At 42.6% G+C, this 13,589-nt stretch overlaps 2 protein-coding genes across 6 annotated transcripts in view; both read left to right on the forward strand.

Moving 5' to 3' along the window:
- Nucleotides 1-5,653: 5,653 nt before the first annotated feature.
- G0S2 (G0/G1 switch 2) lies at nucleotides 5,654-6,639 on the forward strand. Its single transcript, XM_005540708.3, has 2 exons — nucleotides 5,654-5,790; nucleotides 5,902-6,639. Exon 2 carries the CDS (start codon nucleotides 5,934-5,936, stop codon nucleotides 6,243-6,245), a length of 312 nt encoding a protein of 103 aa, XP_005540765.1. The 5' UTR covers nucleotides 5,654-5,790; nucleotides 5,902-5,933; the 3' UTR covers nucleotides 6,246-6,639.
- HSD11B1 (hydroxysteroid 11-beta dehydrogenase 1) overlaps nucleotides 5,654-13,589 on the forward strand; it is a 68,757-nt gene continuing 60,821 nt past the window's right edge. For 4 of the 5 annotated variants that reach the window (XM_074035379.1, XM_045396385.2, XM_005540710.4 and 1 more), the window contains exons 1-2: nucleotides 6,664-6,809; nucleotides 11,295-11,406. In XM_074035379.1, coding sequence (XP_073891480.1) covers nucleotides 6,804-6,809; nucleotides 11,295-11,406 — 118 coding nt within the window. In that variant the 5' untranslated portion in view covers nucleotides 6,664-6,803. Of the gene's footprint in view, nucleotides 5,791-5,901; nucleotides 6,810-11,294; nucleotides 11,407-13,589 lie in introns of those variants that run through there. The other variant, XM_005540709.5, reaches the window with a different exon arrangement.

Below are 13,589 nucleotides of genomic sequence, written 5' to 3' on the forward strand. Positions count from 1 at the left end.
GTTGCCCAGGATGGTCTTGATCTCCTAGCCTCCTGATCTGCCCGCCTCATCCTCCCAAAGTGCTGGGATTACAGGCGTGAGCCACCACACCCGGCCTGTATTCTGCTTTCTATAACTATGATTAACACAGTGTCAGGTACATGGATGGCTTCAACGAATATTTGTGGGCCTTACTAGAAGCTACCTAAATGTCACCTAAGGAATGCAAATGTCCTGGGCTTTGATAAAGCATCATGGAAATTGCTGATGTAGAGCAAGAGGCAAAGACAACTGAATAATAACAGCCATCATTTAACGATTGCTTCATTTGTGCCAGACACTGCCTAAGTCCCTTACAGAGCTCTATCTCGTTCACTCTTCATCATACTGTGTTTCACAGGGGCTTATCATCATCACCACACCCCATTTAATAGGGGCTATCATAACTCTTACTTCACAGATGTGGAAATAGAAGCTATAGAAGTTAAGTCACTTGCCCAAGGTCAGGCCCTAGCAAATGTAGGAGTCAGGATTTGAAGGAACCCAGATTTGCTTGACTTTAGAGCCCTGTACCCTTAAGTCCAACTGGCATTTGAGCCTGGGAAAAATTCCTCGTGCTGATTCAAACTTGTAAAGCATATTGTTTAATCTGGAAATGGTATGTAGGCAGCAGGGTGCAGTTAATTCTAACCACACCACCCATGGCTATTCAAGGCTCCCAGCACAGTCTGCATGCCCCAGCAGCTGGTGGCTCTGCTTGACCAAAAGATATGAAGGACAAAAGCAGAATGCCTATGAAGTCTGTTTCTTTGCCTTGATTTGTACCAGGGGTAGGCTGGAGGGTGCCCCAGAATGAGCCAATGGCTGCAATGTCAGACACTAAGTTGGGAGTGGAAGTGAAAGGTGAGGAGACCAGAGTGGAGGAAACTAAGCCAAGTTGCCAGGTCTTGGGCAATTTCAATACCAAGGCTCTGAGCCAAGGACAGGCTACTGTGCTTGAAATAACTTCCCAAGAGAGCCTTAACTGGTCACTTCACCCTCTCTATCCAAGCACTGACTTTTAGGTCAATGTAACTAATATTGACTAGCCCCCTATTCTATGTTAGCACCACAAAAGATACAAAGCTTTGGTCTTCCACAGAGCCGAGGCAAGCCCACAGGAAACAATGAGAGAGCTGTACAAAACGGTAATCAATCCAGTGCCAACCTGTGCAGTACAAGCCCCAAAGGCGACTGAAATTCACAGAAAGGAGAGATCAGGGTGTGCTGGCACAGGCAGTGGTAGCTTCTTGGAGCACATGAACTTGACCTCAATGAAGAAAGGAAGACAAAGTAGAACGAGGACAGCATTTCAGGTAGAAACAACAGTGTGAGCAAAAATGAAGCAGCAGCAATGAGAATGAATTGTTTCTTGGCCTGTGAAGAAACCTCTCTGTGGAGCAAAGGGCTGTTGTGGGAGAAGAACAGGAGAAGATCAGACCATAGAGGTCCTGATTTCCAAGAATACTAAATCAAGCAAATTCAACATGCAGGATCCAGGAGTCCATTATGTGGGCAATAAGAAATGATCTTGAGCTTTAAACAGGCAGTTGACAATAAAAAATTAAATTTTAGGAAGATTCATTTGGTGGTAGTGTTTAAGATGGATTAGAGGATAAAGGATTAAAAGCAAAAAAAGTGTCCCCCCAAAAACCTGAATGCTTCTTTAAGAATCTACTAAAAGTTGGACTGCAAACAAAAACACACAAACAAACAACAACAAAAAAAAAAACAGCCCCTTCCCTGCCAGGCTTCACAGTCCAATGGGAAAGCCATTCATTAATCCCATAGTTACCCATTAAGGACCTATTATGTGCTAAGGATTATACTGGGCACTGGGGACACAGTGAGGAGCAAACCAAAGTCCCCACCCTCATGAAGCCTATCCTGCAATGCACGTGGAAGACAATGTAAAACCAAACCATTAAGTACATCCACATATAGTCAGGTAACCAAGTGCTATGAAGAAAAAGAAAGTACGGCACTGGGTGGAGAGTGGTGGGATGCAGTAGTCACGGAAGGCTTCTCCAAATAACTGCCATGATATTTTAAGCCCAGAGAACAAATGAAATGGAGACGTCACTGCTAGAAATAAGGATATTGAGAAGAAGACTAAGCTTGTAAGAGTACAGAGAAGGGAAGGAGTCTTGTTTTAATTGTGTCAAGCTGTGATAATAGCAGGGTATCCACACAGAAATATCTAGACTCTAGAACTCTAGTCTATAAGACCAGAAGAGATAGAGGCTACACATATAAATTTCAGTGTCTTCCCTTGATATCTGAGTGATAAGAAGCTTTCTTTCTAAAACTATGAAAGTAACTAAGGGACTAAAAAAAAGTTTCAAGTGGGGTAGTCTTAAAACTACAAATAGGCCGGGCGCAGTGGCTCACGCCTGTAATCCCAGCACTTTGGGAGGCTGAGACGAGTGGATCGTGAGGTCAGGAGATCGAGACCATCCTGGCCAACACGGTGAAACCCCGTCTCTACTAAAAATACAAAAAAAAAATCAGCCAGGCGTAGTGGCGGGCGCCTGTAGTCTCAGCTACTCAGGAGGCTGAGGCAGGAGAATGGCGTGAATCCAGCGGGCGGAGCTTGCAGTGAGCCGAGATCATGCCACTGCACTCCAGCCTGGGCTACTGAGTGAGGGTCTGTCCCCAAAAAAAAAAAAAAAACTACAAATAGTTTTGTCATATCTCCTATTATGACTCCCTCCCTCCAGCTGCCTGGGGTCCCAAGGGTGGACAGTGACTTTGTGTAGGTGGCAAGCAGCTGGTAACAAAATAATAATTATTATTATATTATAATTATTGTAATAATAATTATTATTGAAGCTCATTTACAACTAACCATCCAAAAGACCTCTTTCCCCTGTGTCTTCAATCTCTAAGACAGGGTGGTAGGGAGAGTTCCATCCCTCCTCTGTACTTACCCTTTGAAACACATGTACCCCTTTATGACTTTACCTTCTGAAGATGGCTCTGAATGTGTCTGAGAAAGGGATTTAGAAAGCAAAATATAAAAAATTTAAACTAGCCCTTCCTACCTTCCTAGAAGTGGCAAGAGTTAAATGTTGAGATAGACTCAAGGGTAGGATGACTGTTTCAGTTCGCCTGGAAGTGTCTCAGTTTTAGCACTGAGAGTCCTGCATTTCAGAGAACCCCTCAACATTGAGCAAAGTAAGATGGTTGGTCAACCTATGGCTTGGTTTGACCATCATAGCTATAACCTGTGTCTTACCCGTGTGCATGACACAACACAGTGCTTTACTTCCTTAAAAATGACATCAGCCCCATTAAAGTACGTGTTTAGTTTCCAAGCCCTACCTAGTCACCTTCTACTCTAGGAGCCAGGTTCTCTTTTCCCACCCAGACAGATGAGCCGTGCTCAGAAATTCCTAGACATGAGTTGACACTGGATTCCTTAGCCTTCTACTCCCATCATCTCCCACTCAGCCCCAGCTACCACCTAAACTAGGAAGATCAAATCTACCAGTGACCTCCATCCACGGCATTTGCTGCCCCTCCTCTGTCCAGCTCTTGCCAATATAGCTGCTGGAACCTGGAGGTCAAAGTCAAATTATCAAAAAAGGATCTGAGCTGGTGATGTGCGCTAACACAGCAAATCACAGGAAAGGAGAACTCCAGATAAATTACAGCCTTCTGACCTAGGAAGATGTGTGGTTTGCGTCTCTGTGTTACAGAAACACAGGAAATGCTTACTGGACCAGTCAATTTCAGAGTTTTGGGTCCCAAGCTAGGCTGACTCACCTTCAGAATGGAAACCAAGTGACAGCCCTCATATCAGGGCACACATCACATGCTCTTCCAGAAGTCAATGGGTTTGGAACCCTCGCAGATATTGGGAAAGCTCACTAATCATTTCTGCCAGTTATCAGAGGTTGCTCTGAAATTATAAGGAAGATTCAAAGAAAACACCAAGACTGATATTAAACTTGGCAGGAACCCTTGTTACAGAATTTTCCTGCCTGACAAGGTTAAAAGAACAATAAGCAGGAAACACAATCCTCCAGGAATAATCAATCCTCTTTGGCCCCTGGTCACCTTGACTCAAACAGACTAAATTCTAAAATGTAGAATTTCAAATAAGCTATTTAGATAACCTTGACCATTCTCCACACACAAGCCCTTGCCTGAACTATTAATAGCCAAGGCAAAGGGTAGTTGTTATTGCTGCCTTTTTAAACTGAACCATCTGGGAAATTGCTTCAGACCCCCCAAGAAAGATTCCTGTTAACAATTCAAAAACTAAAATATTTGATCCCTGACACAGCCCTTTCCCCTGACCCGCCCTTCAGGCTCAGTCTGACTGACTGCAAAGGCTGTTGCAAGATTGCATCACTGACCTTTGCAATTTTCTGGCCAGTTTGATTTCCCCTTTTTTCCCCTGCCCCCTCCCTTTCTCTGCTTAAAGCCCGTTGGCCAATTTGCCTCTCCTTTTCCCCTACTTTGCTAATTCTGGCATATCCATAACCAAAGCCAAATTAGAATGCTCCCTTGGCCCCAGGTGATTATATCTAATCCTGATCAAAATCAATCCTACATCTTCAACGTCCAAGAGTACTCACACTATGGATTCTTACTTAAGCTGTCTACTACACACCCTTCTGCCCACAAACTGCTTCAAAGCTGAAGTTGAGCTGGAGCAGTGAAGTTGTACCCCCAAACCCAGGAGGGTGGCAGAGAATTATTGAGGAGAGTATGAAATACTTCCATTCTAGAATAGCAGACAAACTTCTACCAACAGCCCCTTCCATACTCGACCCCCCATACCCCAGCTCCCAACTCCACTCCTCAGTGAGAACAATTTGAATTTAAAGGCTCTTCCCTGATACACGGAAGTACATAAGGAAACAGCTTGCAGGCAAAGAGACTAATATCTCTCTCTCTCTCTCTCTCTCTCCCTCTCACACACACACACACACACACACACACCCCTCTGTGCATAAAAGCACCATCAATGAATAGTTTTCTATCAACTGACTCTAGCTATACATGCATGTACCTCTAAATAAAACCAACCAGGCAGGAAAGAAACAATATTAGCACATATTGCTTTATCCAAGCGTGACCTGCTCTATTCTGTTACCCAGATCCCTCCCCCTTGCCTTCTCCTCTCTGATGCAATTGCCACACACGTGGGAAGATGATAACCCTTCGGAAGAAAAAGGAAAGCTTTTTTTTCTTTAGATGGAACCCCCAGATTCCCTCATTATTTATAATGTCAGGCTGTCCTGGACGAGGGAAGCTTGTACCCACTGACACCAGTAAGAAGGTGCTGTCATGTCAGAAATGTCCGCAGACACCTCCCTGGGTTCCAGGTCCTCCCCTGCGCTAGCCTAGAGTGGGACTTTCGCGTGCACACTGGCCCTTCCGCGTGCCCCGCTGCCGATGACCCCGCGCGCGTGCCGGGTCCCCTAGCTCACACAGTCTGAGCGTGCGCAGCGCGTGGCCACCTCCTGCCAGGTCCCAGCGGGGTTCCACCCCCTCCTTTCCCCCTCCTTTTCTTCCTCCCCCTCCGCGTTCCCCGGGCTCTGGCCGAGCCAGTCTGGGCCCGGGAGCCCAGGAGGCGTGTCTCGGAGAAAATATATAAGCGGCCTCCGGACGCTAAAGCGGTGCCAGCGGCGGAGTCTCCAACGGGAAGAGCTGCAGCTGCCGAGCGGAGGAGAACGCCGAGGCCAGTCGGACCGACGGACACGCTGACCGCCGCCAACTGCAGCTAGCGCTGCCTCCTGCTAGCGCCCTGCCACTAAGGTGGTCCCCCTTTCTATGAGCCCTCCCTAAGATAAGGTGGGTGCGGGGTGGCGGGAGGCTGCAGCCGTTCTTCGGTGGCTGAAGTCCCCTCTGCTGCTGCTCCTCCTGCAGGTCACTCCCGCCTCCCAGAGCCTAGAGCCGAGATGGAAACGGTCCAGGAGCTGATCCCCCTGGCCAAGGAGATGATGGCCCAGAAGCGCAAGGGGAAGATGGTGAAGCTGTACGTGCTGGGCAGCGTGCTGGCCCTCTTCGGCGTGGTACTCGGCCTGATGGAGACTGTGTGCAGCCCCTTCACGGCCGCCAGCCGTCTGCGGGACCAGGAGGCAGCCGTGGCGGAGCTGCAGGCCACCCTGGAGCGACAGGCTCTCCAGAAGCAAGCCCTGCAGGAGAAAGGCAAGCAGCAGGACACCGTCCTCGGTGGCCGGGCCCTTTCCAACCGGCCGCACGCCTCGTAGGAACTGTGGGAGACCAGCGGAGTGGGAGGGAGAGGCAGCAGACAGAGACAAACAGACCGAAAGAGGGAGAGACAGAGGGGTCGCGCGCACAGGAGCCTGACTCCGCTGGGAGAGTGCAGGAGCACGTGCTGTTTTTTTTATCTGGACTTAACTTCAGAGAAACCACTGACATCTAGAACTGACCTACCACGAGCATCCACCAAAAGGAGTTTGGGATTGAGTTTTGCTGCTGTGCAGCACTGCATTGTCATGACGCGTCCACTACTGTGTCAATTATCTAAATACGTCTACCATTTTGCACTAGGGAGGAAGGATAAATGCTTTTTATATTATTATTATTAATTATTACAATGGCCACCATTTTGCATTTTGAAATAAAAAACTTTTTATACCATATCTCATCTAATTCCTGAGAGGTGTGGTATCCTGGGGTGGGCAGCAGGGAGGGTTAGCAGGCGTGTGACGGTGATGGGGTCTTACCTGAGCACTGCAGCGGGAGCAGCTTCCTGAAGGTCAGGCACTTGCTTCACACCTAGGAACTGTGTAATAAGCTACTACATGCAGGTAAGTCTGCTGAGGACTCGTTTTTCCTTCTTGTTAGGGGTGGGAAGAGAGAAACTTTTATAACTTCCATGAAATTTAGCATTTTAAGATGAGAAGGTAGATCAACTTCTAAGCTAGAGTGAGTGGGAGGTAACTGATTAATTCTAAGGCAGAAAAGCTCTTTGATCCTCACACCTGTGCACCAGAGCTTCCCATGGCTGATAACTTTTTCTTCCCAACTGTATTTTAGAGAGCGAGACAGAGAAAGAAGGGAAGAAAAGAAAGGAGGGAGATCTGGAGGTGAAGGACAGGAAAGAAAGGAAAAACTAGCTACCTGGCAGGAAAAGAGATAAGCTCCCAAGAACACCAAAGCAGATGATGAGTCTAGCTCTACCCAGCCTTTCTCCCCATGCACCCAGATCATAGTAAGAAACTCTGGGCTAGAAAGAGGAAAAAATAACTGGTTGTTACAGATCTGAGTCCTCCTCCTCCAGTGTAGAGCTTCATCTGTAGTAATAGCCAATTTGGTGACTCTATAGGGCTCGGCAAAAGAAATTTTATACTTTAAAGAGTTAGCCAGGAGTCCGAGGCATGGCCTTGATGCTAGTCTCCTCATATTTTTCATGTCACCAGTCCTAATCAGGACTTTACTCCTTTCATCAATAGCTATGCATTTTTGCCAAACATATCACTGGCTCACATCATTGCCTCTGCTCAGACTCTCTCCTTTATCCAGTGCCCTACACACATCTCCATTTCATTTCTGCCAACTCAATTCCTACCCAGTGTTCCTGGCCCTGATCAAAAGCCATCTCTCTCTGAAATCTATTCTTATCACTCCCAAAGGAAAAAAGCAATCAGAATGTGGTAAGATTAATCAAGAAAAAGAAATGTATTTGGAGTTTTAAAAGAAAAGAAGAATGTCGGTGGCACCATGGCTCACCCAGTTTCCAAAATGGGAAACTCAGCCCTATACCAAGGCAGAGCCTCACTTTCAATGTCCAAGAAACTTCCTAGAAACTGACTCAATTTTATCCTTCCTGCTGGTCTTCCAAAATGCCTCTTTTATTAATTACTCCTTTGTCCATTCAGCTACCACCTTGTCTGGCTCTCAACTGCTCAAACCATCCTCCTCACCCTCTAGCACCTTCGCCCTAAACTATCCGTTGTCAGACTGTCTTCCTTTAATATCTTTCATTCTGCTGCTCCTGAACTCAAAAACATCTGAGACTAAAACTCTTATGCCAGGTTTCAGTGCCTCTGTGATATGCTTCCATCTCAGCCGGCCCTCTTGCCTGATTTGTCAGGCTGCCTAGCATGAACCCCGGTCCCTTTCTGTTCCCTTCTGGTTTTCTGCACCTTTGTTTACCTTACTCTTCCAACCTGAATGTCCTCCCACCCACTACCTCCACATCTTCTGAAACCACATACCTCAAATTCTCCAAGGGAGGTATGATTTCAAATACAGATGTTTTGCCCATTGTCAAACTACATGTAAAACTGTGTGCTCTGTTTTTTTTTTTTTTCCCCCCGAGATGGAGTCTTGCTCTATCACCAGGCTGGAGTGCAGTAGCACAATCTCGGCTCGCTGCAACCTCCACCTCCTTGGTTCAACCGATTCCACTGCCTCAGCCTCCCAAGTAGCTGGGACTATAGGTGTGCACCACCATGCCCAGCTAATTTTTTGTATTTTAGTAGAGACGGGGTTTCACCATGTTGGCCAGGATGGTCTCAATCTCCTGACCTCATGATCTGCCTTCCTCAGCCTCCCAAAGTGCTGGGATTACATGATTTTTTATTTAGAAAGTAATGCCTATGCTTTGAAAGTTTGCCTATATATTAAAAAAATAAAGTTGCCTAAATATATAAGTATGCCTATACGTTTGTGTAGAAGGAAATTCCCCATGCCTGTTTATATTCACATTACCCAACCCAATCAAATCCGAGCTATTGAAATCTCTGTTCTCACTGGTCTCCTCAATTCTCTGAGTTCTTATAGGCCATACAGCCTGAGTCTCATACTGCATCACTCAGTAATAGACTTTTTTTCTCCCAGTTGTTCTGTGGGCTTGGTCATGTCTCTTATAGTACAATCTTCTTGAAGTAAAGGATCATGTCTTCAGTGTTCACAGAAATCTTTAGGTCCTAGGCAAATAGTAGGTTCTTAATAAATACTTGATTGTTTAATTAATCATTTATGAGGCTAGAGCAGTGCTTGTAAATGAAAGGAGAAGCAATTTTGTCCCCCCAGAGAACATTTGACAGTCTTAAGATATTTCTGGTGTCTGGGTGAGGGGAGGGGGCAGTACTGCAGGCATCTAGAGGGTAGAAGTCGGGGGGGTTTAAACATCTTCTAATGCACAGGACAGCCGCCAACACAAAGAATTCTCCATTCCAAAATGTTAATGGGGTAGAAGTTGAAAAATTCTGGGTTAGAGGAAAGTAAGGAAAAAGGGTTTGCTTAATAATTTCAGAATAAAAGTTATGAGGTAGTCTCACAAGGCTATGTCTGGTTACGATCAAACATGTTCCTCCCCCAACATAGGAATAAAAATTGTCTTTTGTCCTATTCTGCTTGGTAATTTTACCAACAACCTAGGAGAGGTAACAGGAAGTATACTTATCAATTCTGTTGGTGACACAGAGCTGAGATAGCACAGTCAGAACTCAAAACAACTCAATAGGCTGGAACCATGCACCAAAGAATAACCAACTGAAACTGAATAGGGAAAAAGATACAATACAGAATTCAGGTTCAAAAACCCAACTGCATGACCACAGAATTTGAAAGACATATTCTAGCAGCAGATCATGTGAAAAAGACCTCAAGTTTTTTAAAAATTTTAATTGATACATTATAATTGTACATATTTATGAGTACAATTTGATGTTTCCACACATGAACACATTATATAATGATCAAATCAAGGTATTTAGCAAAGCCATCACCTCATGCATTTATCATTTCTTTGTGATAGGAATATTCAAAAGCTTCTCTTCTAGCTATTTTGTAATATACAATACCCTACTGTTAACCATAGTCACCCTACTGTGGAAAAGAACTCCAGAACTCTTCCTATCTAATTGAAACTTTGTACTCCTTGACCAGCCTCTCCTCATCCTCCTCTCCCCCATCTCCCCCTAAGTCTCTGTTAACCACACTGATCTACTCTATACTTTTATAAGATCAGCAAACATCAGCAAATATATATATATATATTCATTCCACATTTAAGTGAGATCATGTGCTATTTACTATTTGTCTTTCTGTGTCTGGCTTATTTCACTTAACATAACATCCAGGTTCATCCATTTTGTCTCAGATGACAGTACATCATTGTTTTCCATCGCTGAATAGTATTCCATTGTATACACATACTACATGTTATTTATCCTTTCATCCACTGCTGGCACTTAGGTTGATTTCAAGTCTTGTGCTACAACAAACATGGGAGTACAGATATCTCTATATACCCACTAGTGGGAATGCTGGATCTTATGGTGGTTCTACTTTTAATCTTTTATAAACCTCCATGCTGTTTTCCATTCCATTAGGGGCTGTGCTAATTTACATTCCCACCAGCAGTGTGTAAGCATTTCCTTTTCTCTACATCCTCACCAACACGTGCTTTCTTTTGTCTTTTGGTAAGAGCTATTCTAACTATAGTGAAGTGGTATTTAACTATGGTTTTGATTTGTATTTCCCTGGTGAGCAGTGATGTTGAACATTTTTGTCATATACCTGTGGCCATTTTTATGTCTTCTTTTGAGAAATATCTATTAAGGTCTTTTGCCCATTTTAAAATTAGGTCACTTGGGTTTATTTTGCTATTGGGTTGAGTTTCTTATACATTCTGGATATTAACCCTTCATCACATATATAGTTTGCAAACATTTTCTCCCATTCTGCAAGGTTGTCTCTTCACTGCTAATTGTTTCCTTTGCTATGCACAAACTTCTCAGTTTGATGTAATCCCATTTGTCTATTTTTGCTTTGACTGCCTATGTTTTTGAGGTCTTATCTAAAACTTTGTTGCCTAGTCCCATGTCTCAAAATGTTTCCCCTATATCATCTTCTGGTAGTTTCATAGTTTTCTTATGTTTAAATCTTTAATCCATTTTGAGTTGATTTTTATAGGTATGCATGACTTCACAACGGGGATACACTGTGAGAGATGCTTTACTAGGCGATTTTGTCATTTGTGCAATCATCATGACGTCTACTTAAAACATACCTAGATAGCATAATCTACTACATAGCTAGGCTATATGGTGTAGCCTATTGCTCCTAGGCTGTAAACCTGTATGGTATATTACTGTACTGAATATTGTAGGCAATTATAACATAATGGTAAGCATCTGTAAACCTATCAACATATCTAAACATAAAAAGGTACAGTAAAAATGTTATTATAATTTTATAGGACTACCATTGTATATACAGTCCCTCATTGGCCAAAATGTTATGTGGCATATGACTTGATATGGTGAGATGTCACGATCTAGTCTTGTTCTTCTGCAGGTGGATATCAAAGTTTCCCAGCACCCTTTATTGAAGAGACTGTCTTTTCCCCAATGTGGGCTCTTGGCAACGTTGTTGAAAATCAGCTGGCTGTAGGTGAGTGAATTTATTTCTAAGCTCTCTATTCTGTTCCATTGATCTATATATCTGCTTTTATGCCAGTATCATGCCGTTTTTGTTATTATAGCTTTGAAGTTTATTTTGAAGTCAAGAAGTATGATGCCTCTAGTTTTGTTCTTTTTGCTCATACCTAAAGATTTTCAGTGGTTACAAGTTCAATAAAAGCCAAAGAGGGCTTATAACAGGACTACTAAAACAAATTAATGCTTCATTAGTAGAAGTATAATGTGCAGAAAAAGAGAAGGGCAAGATGATTTGTTATACTTTGCATTCTGTCAGGGTGAAAAACAAAGTTTAAATCGGACTGCCTGGATTTGCTTAGGTTTGCATCTTGACTCTCCTATTTGTAGTTCTAAAACCTGGGAAAGTTATTTACACTCTCTCAAGTTAGTTAAATCCTTTCTTCATCTGTAAAATAGTACCTTCCTCAGGGAAAATTTTGCCAATTAAATGAGACAAAACACATAGAGTTCTTACAGTAGTACTTTGCATATAGCAGGCTTTCAGTCAATAAGAGTTATTATTGTTATTGTTAATATTTTAAGACAAACCTTGACCAAAAAAATTTTGCTTAATTAGAGTGACTAGGGCAAAAAAAAGTCCAGAAACTCTAACACATACAGAACAATTGAAGAACAATAGAGATATTAGATTCAGTAGCTTTACATGACAATTGTGCCAAATATTTCAAGAGCTGCCATATTGGAGATGATAAGACTTGTGTGGCTCAAAAATAGAGAATGAGAACTATCAAGCAGGATTACAAGGAGGCAGATGTTATATTATTAAGATATCAGAGTAATTAAAAAACATAATGAATTGCCCTGTGATATATAGTAAGCTCCCCACTACCAAAAGCATTCAAGCAGGGGTTGGAAGTCATCTGCCAGGGATGGTATAAACTGGAGAGGAGATTTCTGGACTTGGAGGTTGCATCCAATTATAAGATGCTAAGATTCTGTCTAATATTACCACCAAAAAGGGGATGTACTTCCCTTTCCAGCCTGTCTGTCCAGATCATCCCTTTCTTTAAATGCTTCTTTATTCTTTTTCTCAGCATATTGATAAATATGTTTCCTTTTTGCTCAATTACTATTAAATGTGATAAATTTGATTCCAAAAATAAATTATTTCTTGATTAAACTCATCTAATTAATACTTTTGCCTTTTGTAAAAATACCTTAACCTACTGGTCAAACCTAATAGTCTCAAATTTGGTCATAGTGAAATATCTATTAAAGTTATCTTCCTCTTCACAAAAGACCACAAAACTTTGATCAATTTATAGAAAGAAATATATATAGTTTTATGCTATATTATGTGCCTTCTCTTGCACTATATTCTAATGAAAACAAATAGTAGGTATCAACTGAGAATATTTAAAGTTTCCCACATTCGCAGGAAAATTTGATTGTTCTATAGTCATGCTAACCAGAACTAGTAGAAAACCCACTGGCTTAATAAATGACAACTCACCTGTTAAGCTTTTAGAAGCCAACCAATCAGTGATAGGCCCTCATTTCTGAGAGTCAACCAATCAGGAATGAACTCATGCCATTAACTGCAACTCAGAGTGCTAACCAATCAACAAATAGTCATGCTTCTATAGCTGATGTCAGTCCATTTATGTCTGGGAAAGTACACCAGTCCTTGATCTTCATGCATCCTCAAAAACCTAGATGAGATCAGCAGGCTGCTGTTCAGACAGATTGAGCAGAAAAGCTTACCCTTACTATAATGAGCAACAAGTTTACTTTTTTTGTTTTATTTTATATATTAAATGGTGGTCTCATCATTCTTTGACAATTCTAGAAGCTCTACTGTGATTGTTTTAAAGACCTTCTCTTGGCAATATTCCAGGGAACATGGGACCAATAGGTACACTTACTGGGCTCCTTGTGCACAAGTGCATTTGTCTTTTAGATCTGCTGCCCAGTGAGAAAATCTCAACAATAACCTGAGCTCTGACTAGTTTTATTAAGTTCTCATCGCTTCTGTGATTTGCAAGCAAACAAGTCTTTGTATAAGATCATTTTTCCTAGTTCTTTGTATAATATAATTAGAAAATTTAGTCAACAGGTGCACACTTTAGTAAACAATTATACCTAGATCTTTGTATAAGGTCATTAGGCATTTTGTTTGGGAGGTACACCACTGAG

The sequence above is a fragment of the Macaca fascicularis genome, chromosome 1, assembly GCF_037993035.2.
Source record: "Macaca fascicularis isolate 582-1 chromosome 1, T2T-MFA8v1.1".
Taxonomy (NCBI): Eukaryota; Metazoa; Chordata; class Mammalia; order Primates; family Cercopithecidae; genus Macaca; species Macaca fascicularis.

Bases quoted from the DNA above. Each gene is read 5' to 3' on its own strand.
- G0S2 (XM_005540708.3), top strand. From the start codon at position 5,934: ATGGAAACGGTCCAGGAGCTGATCCCCCTGGCCAAGGAGATGATGGCC.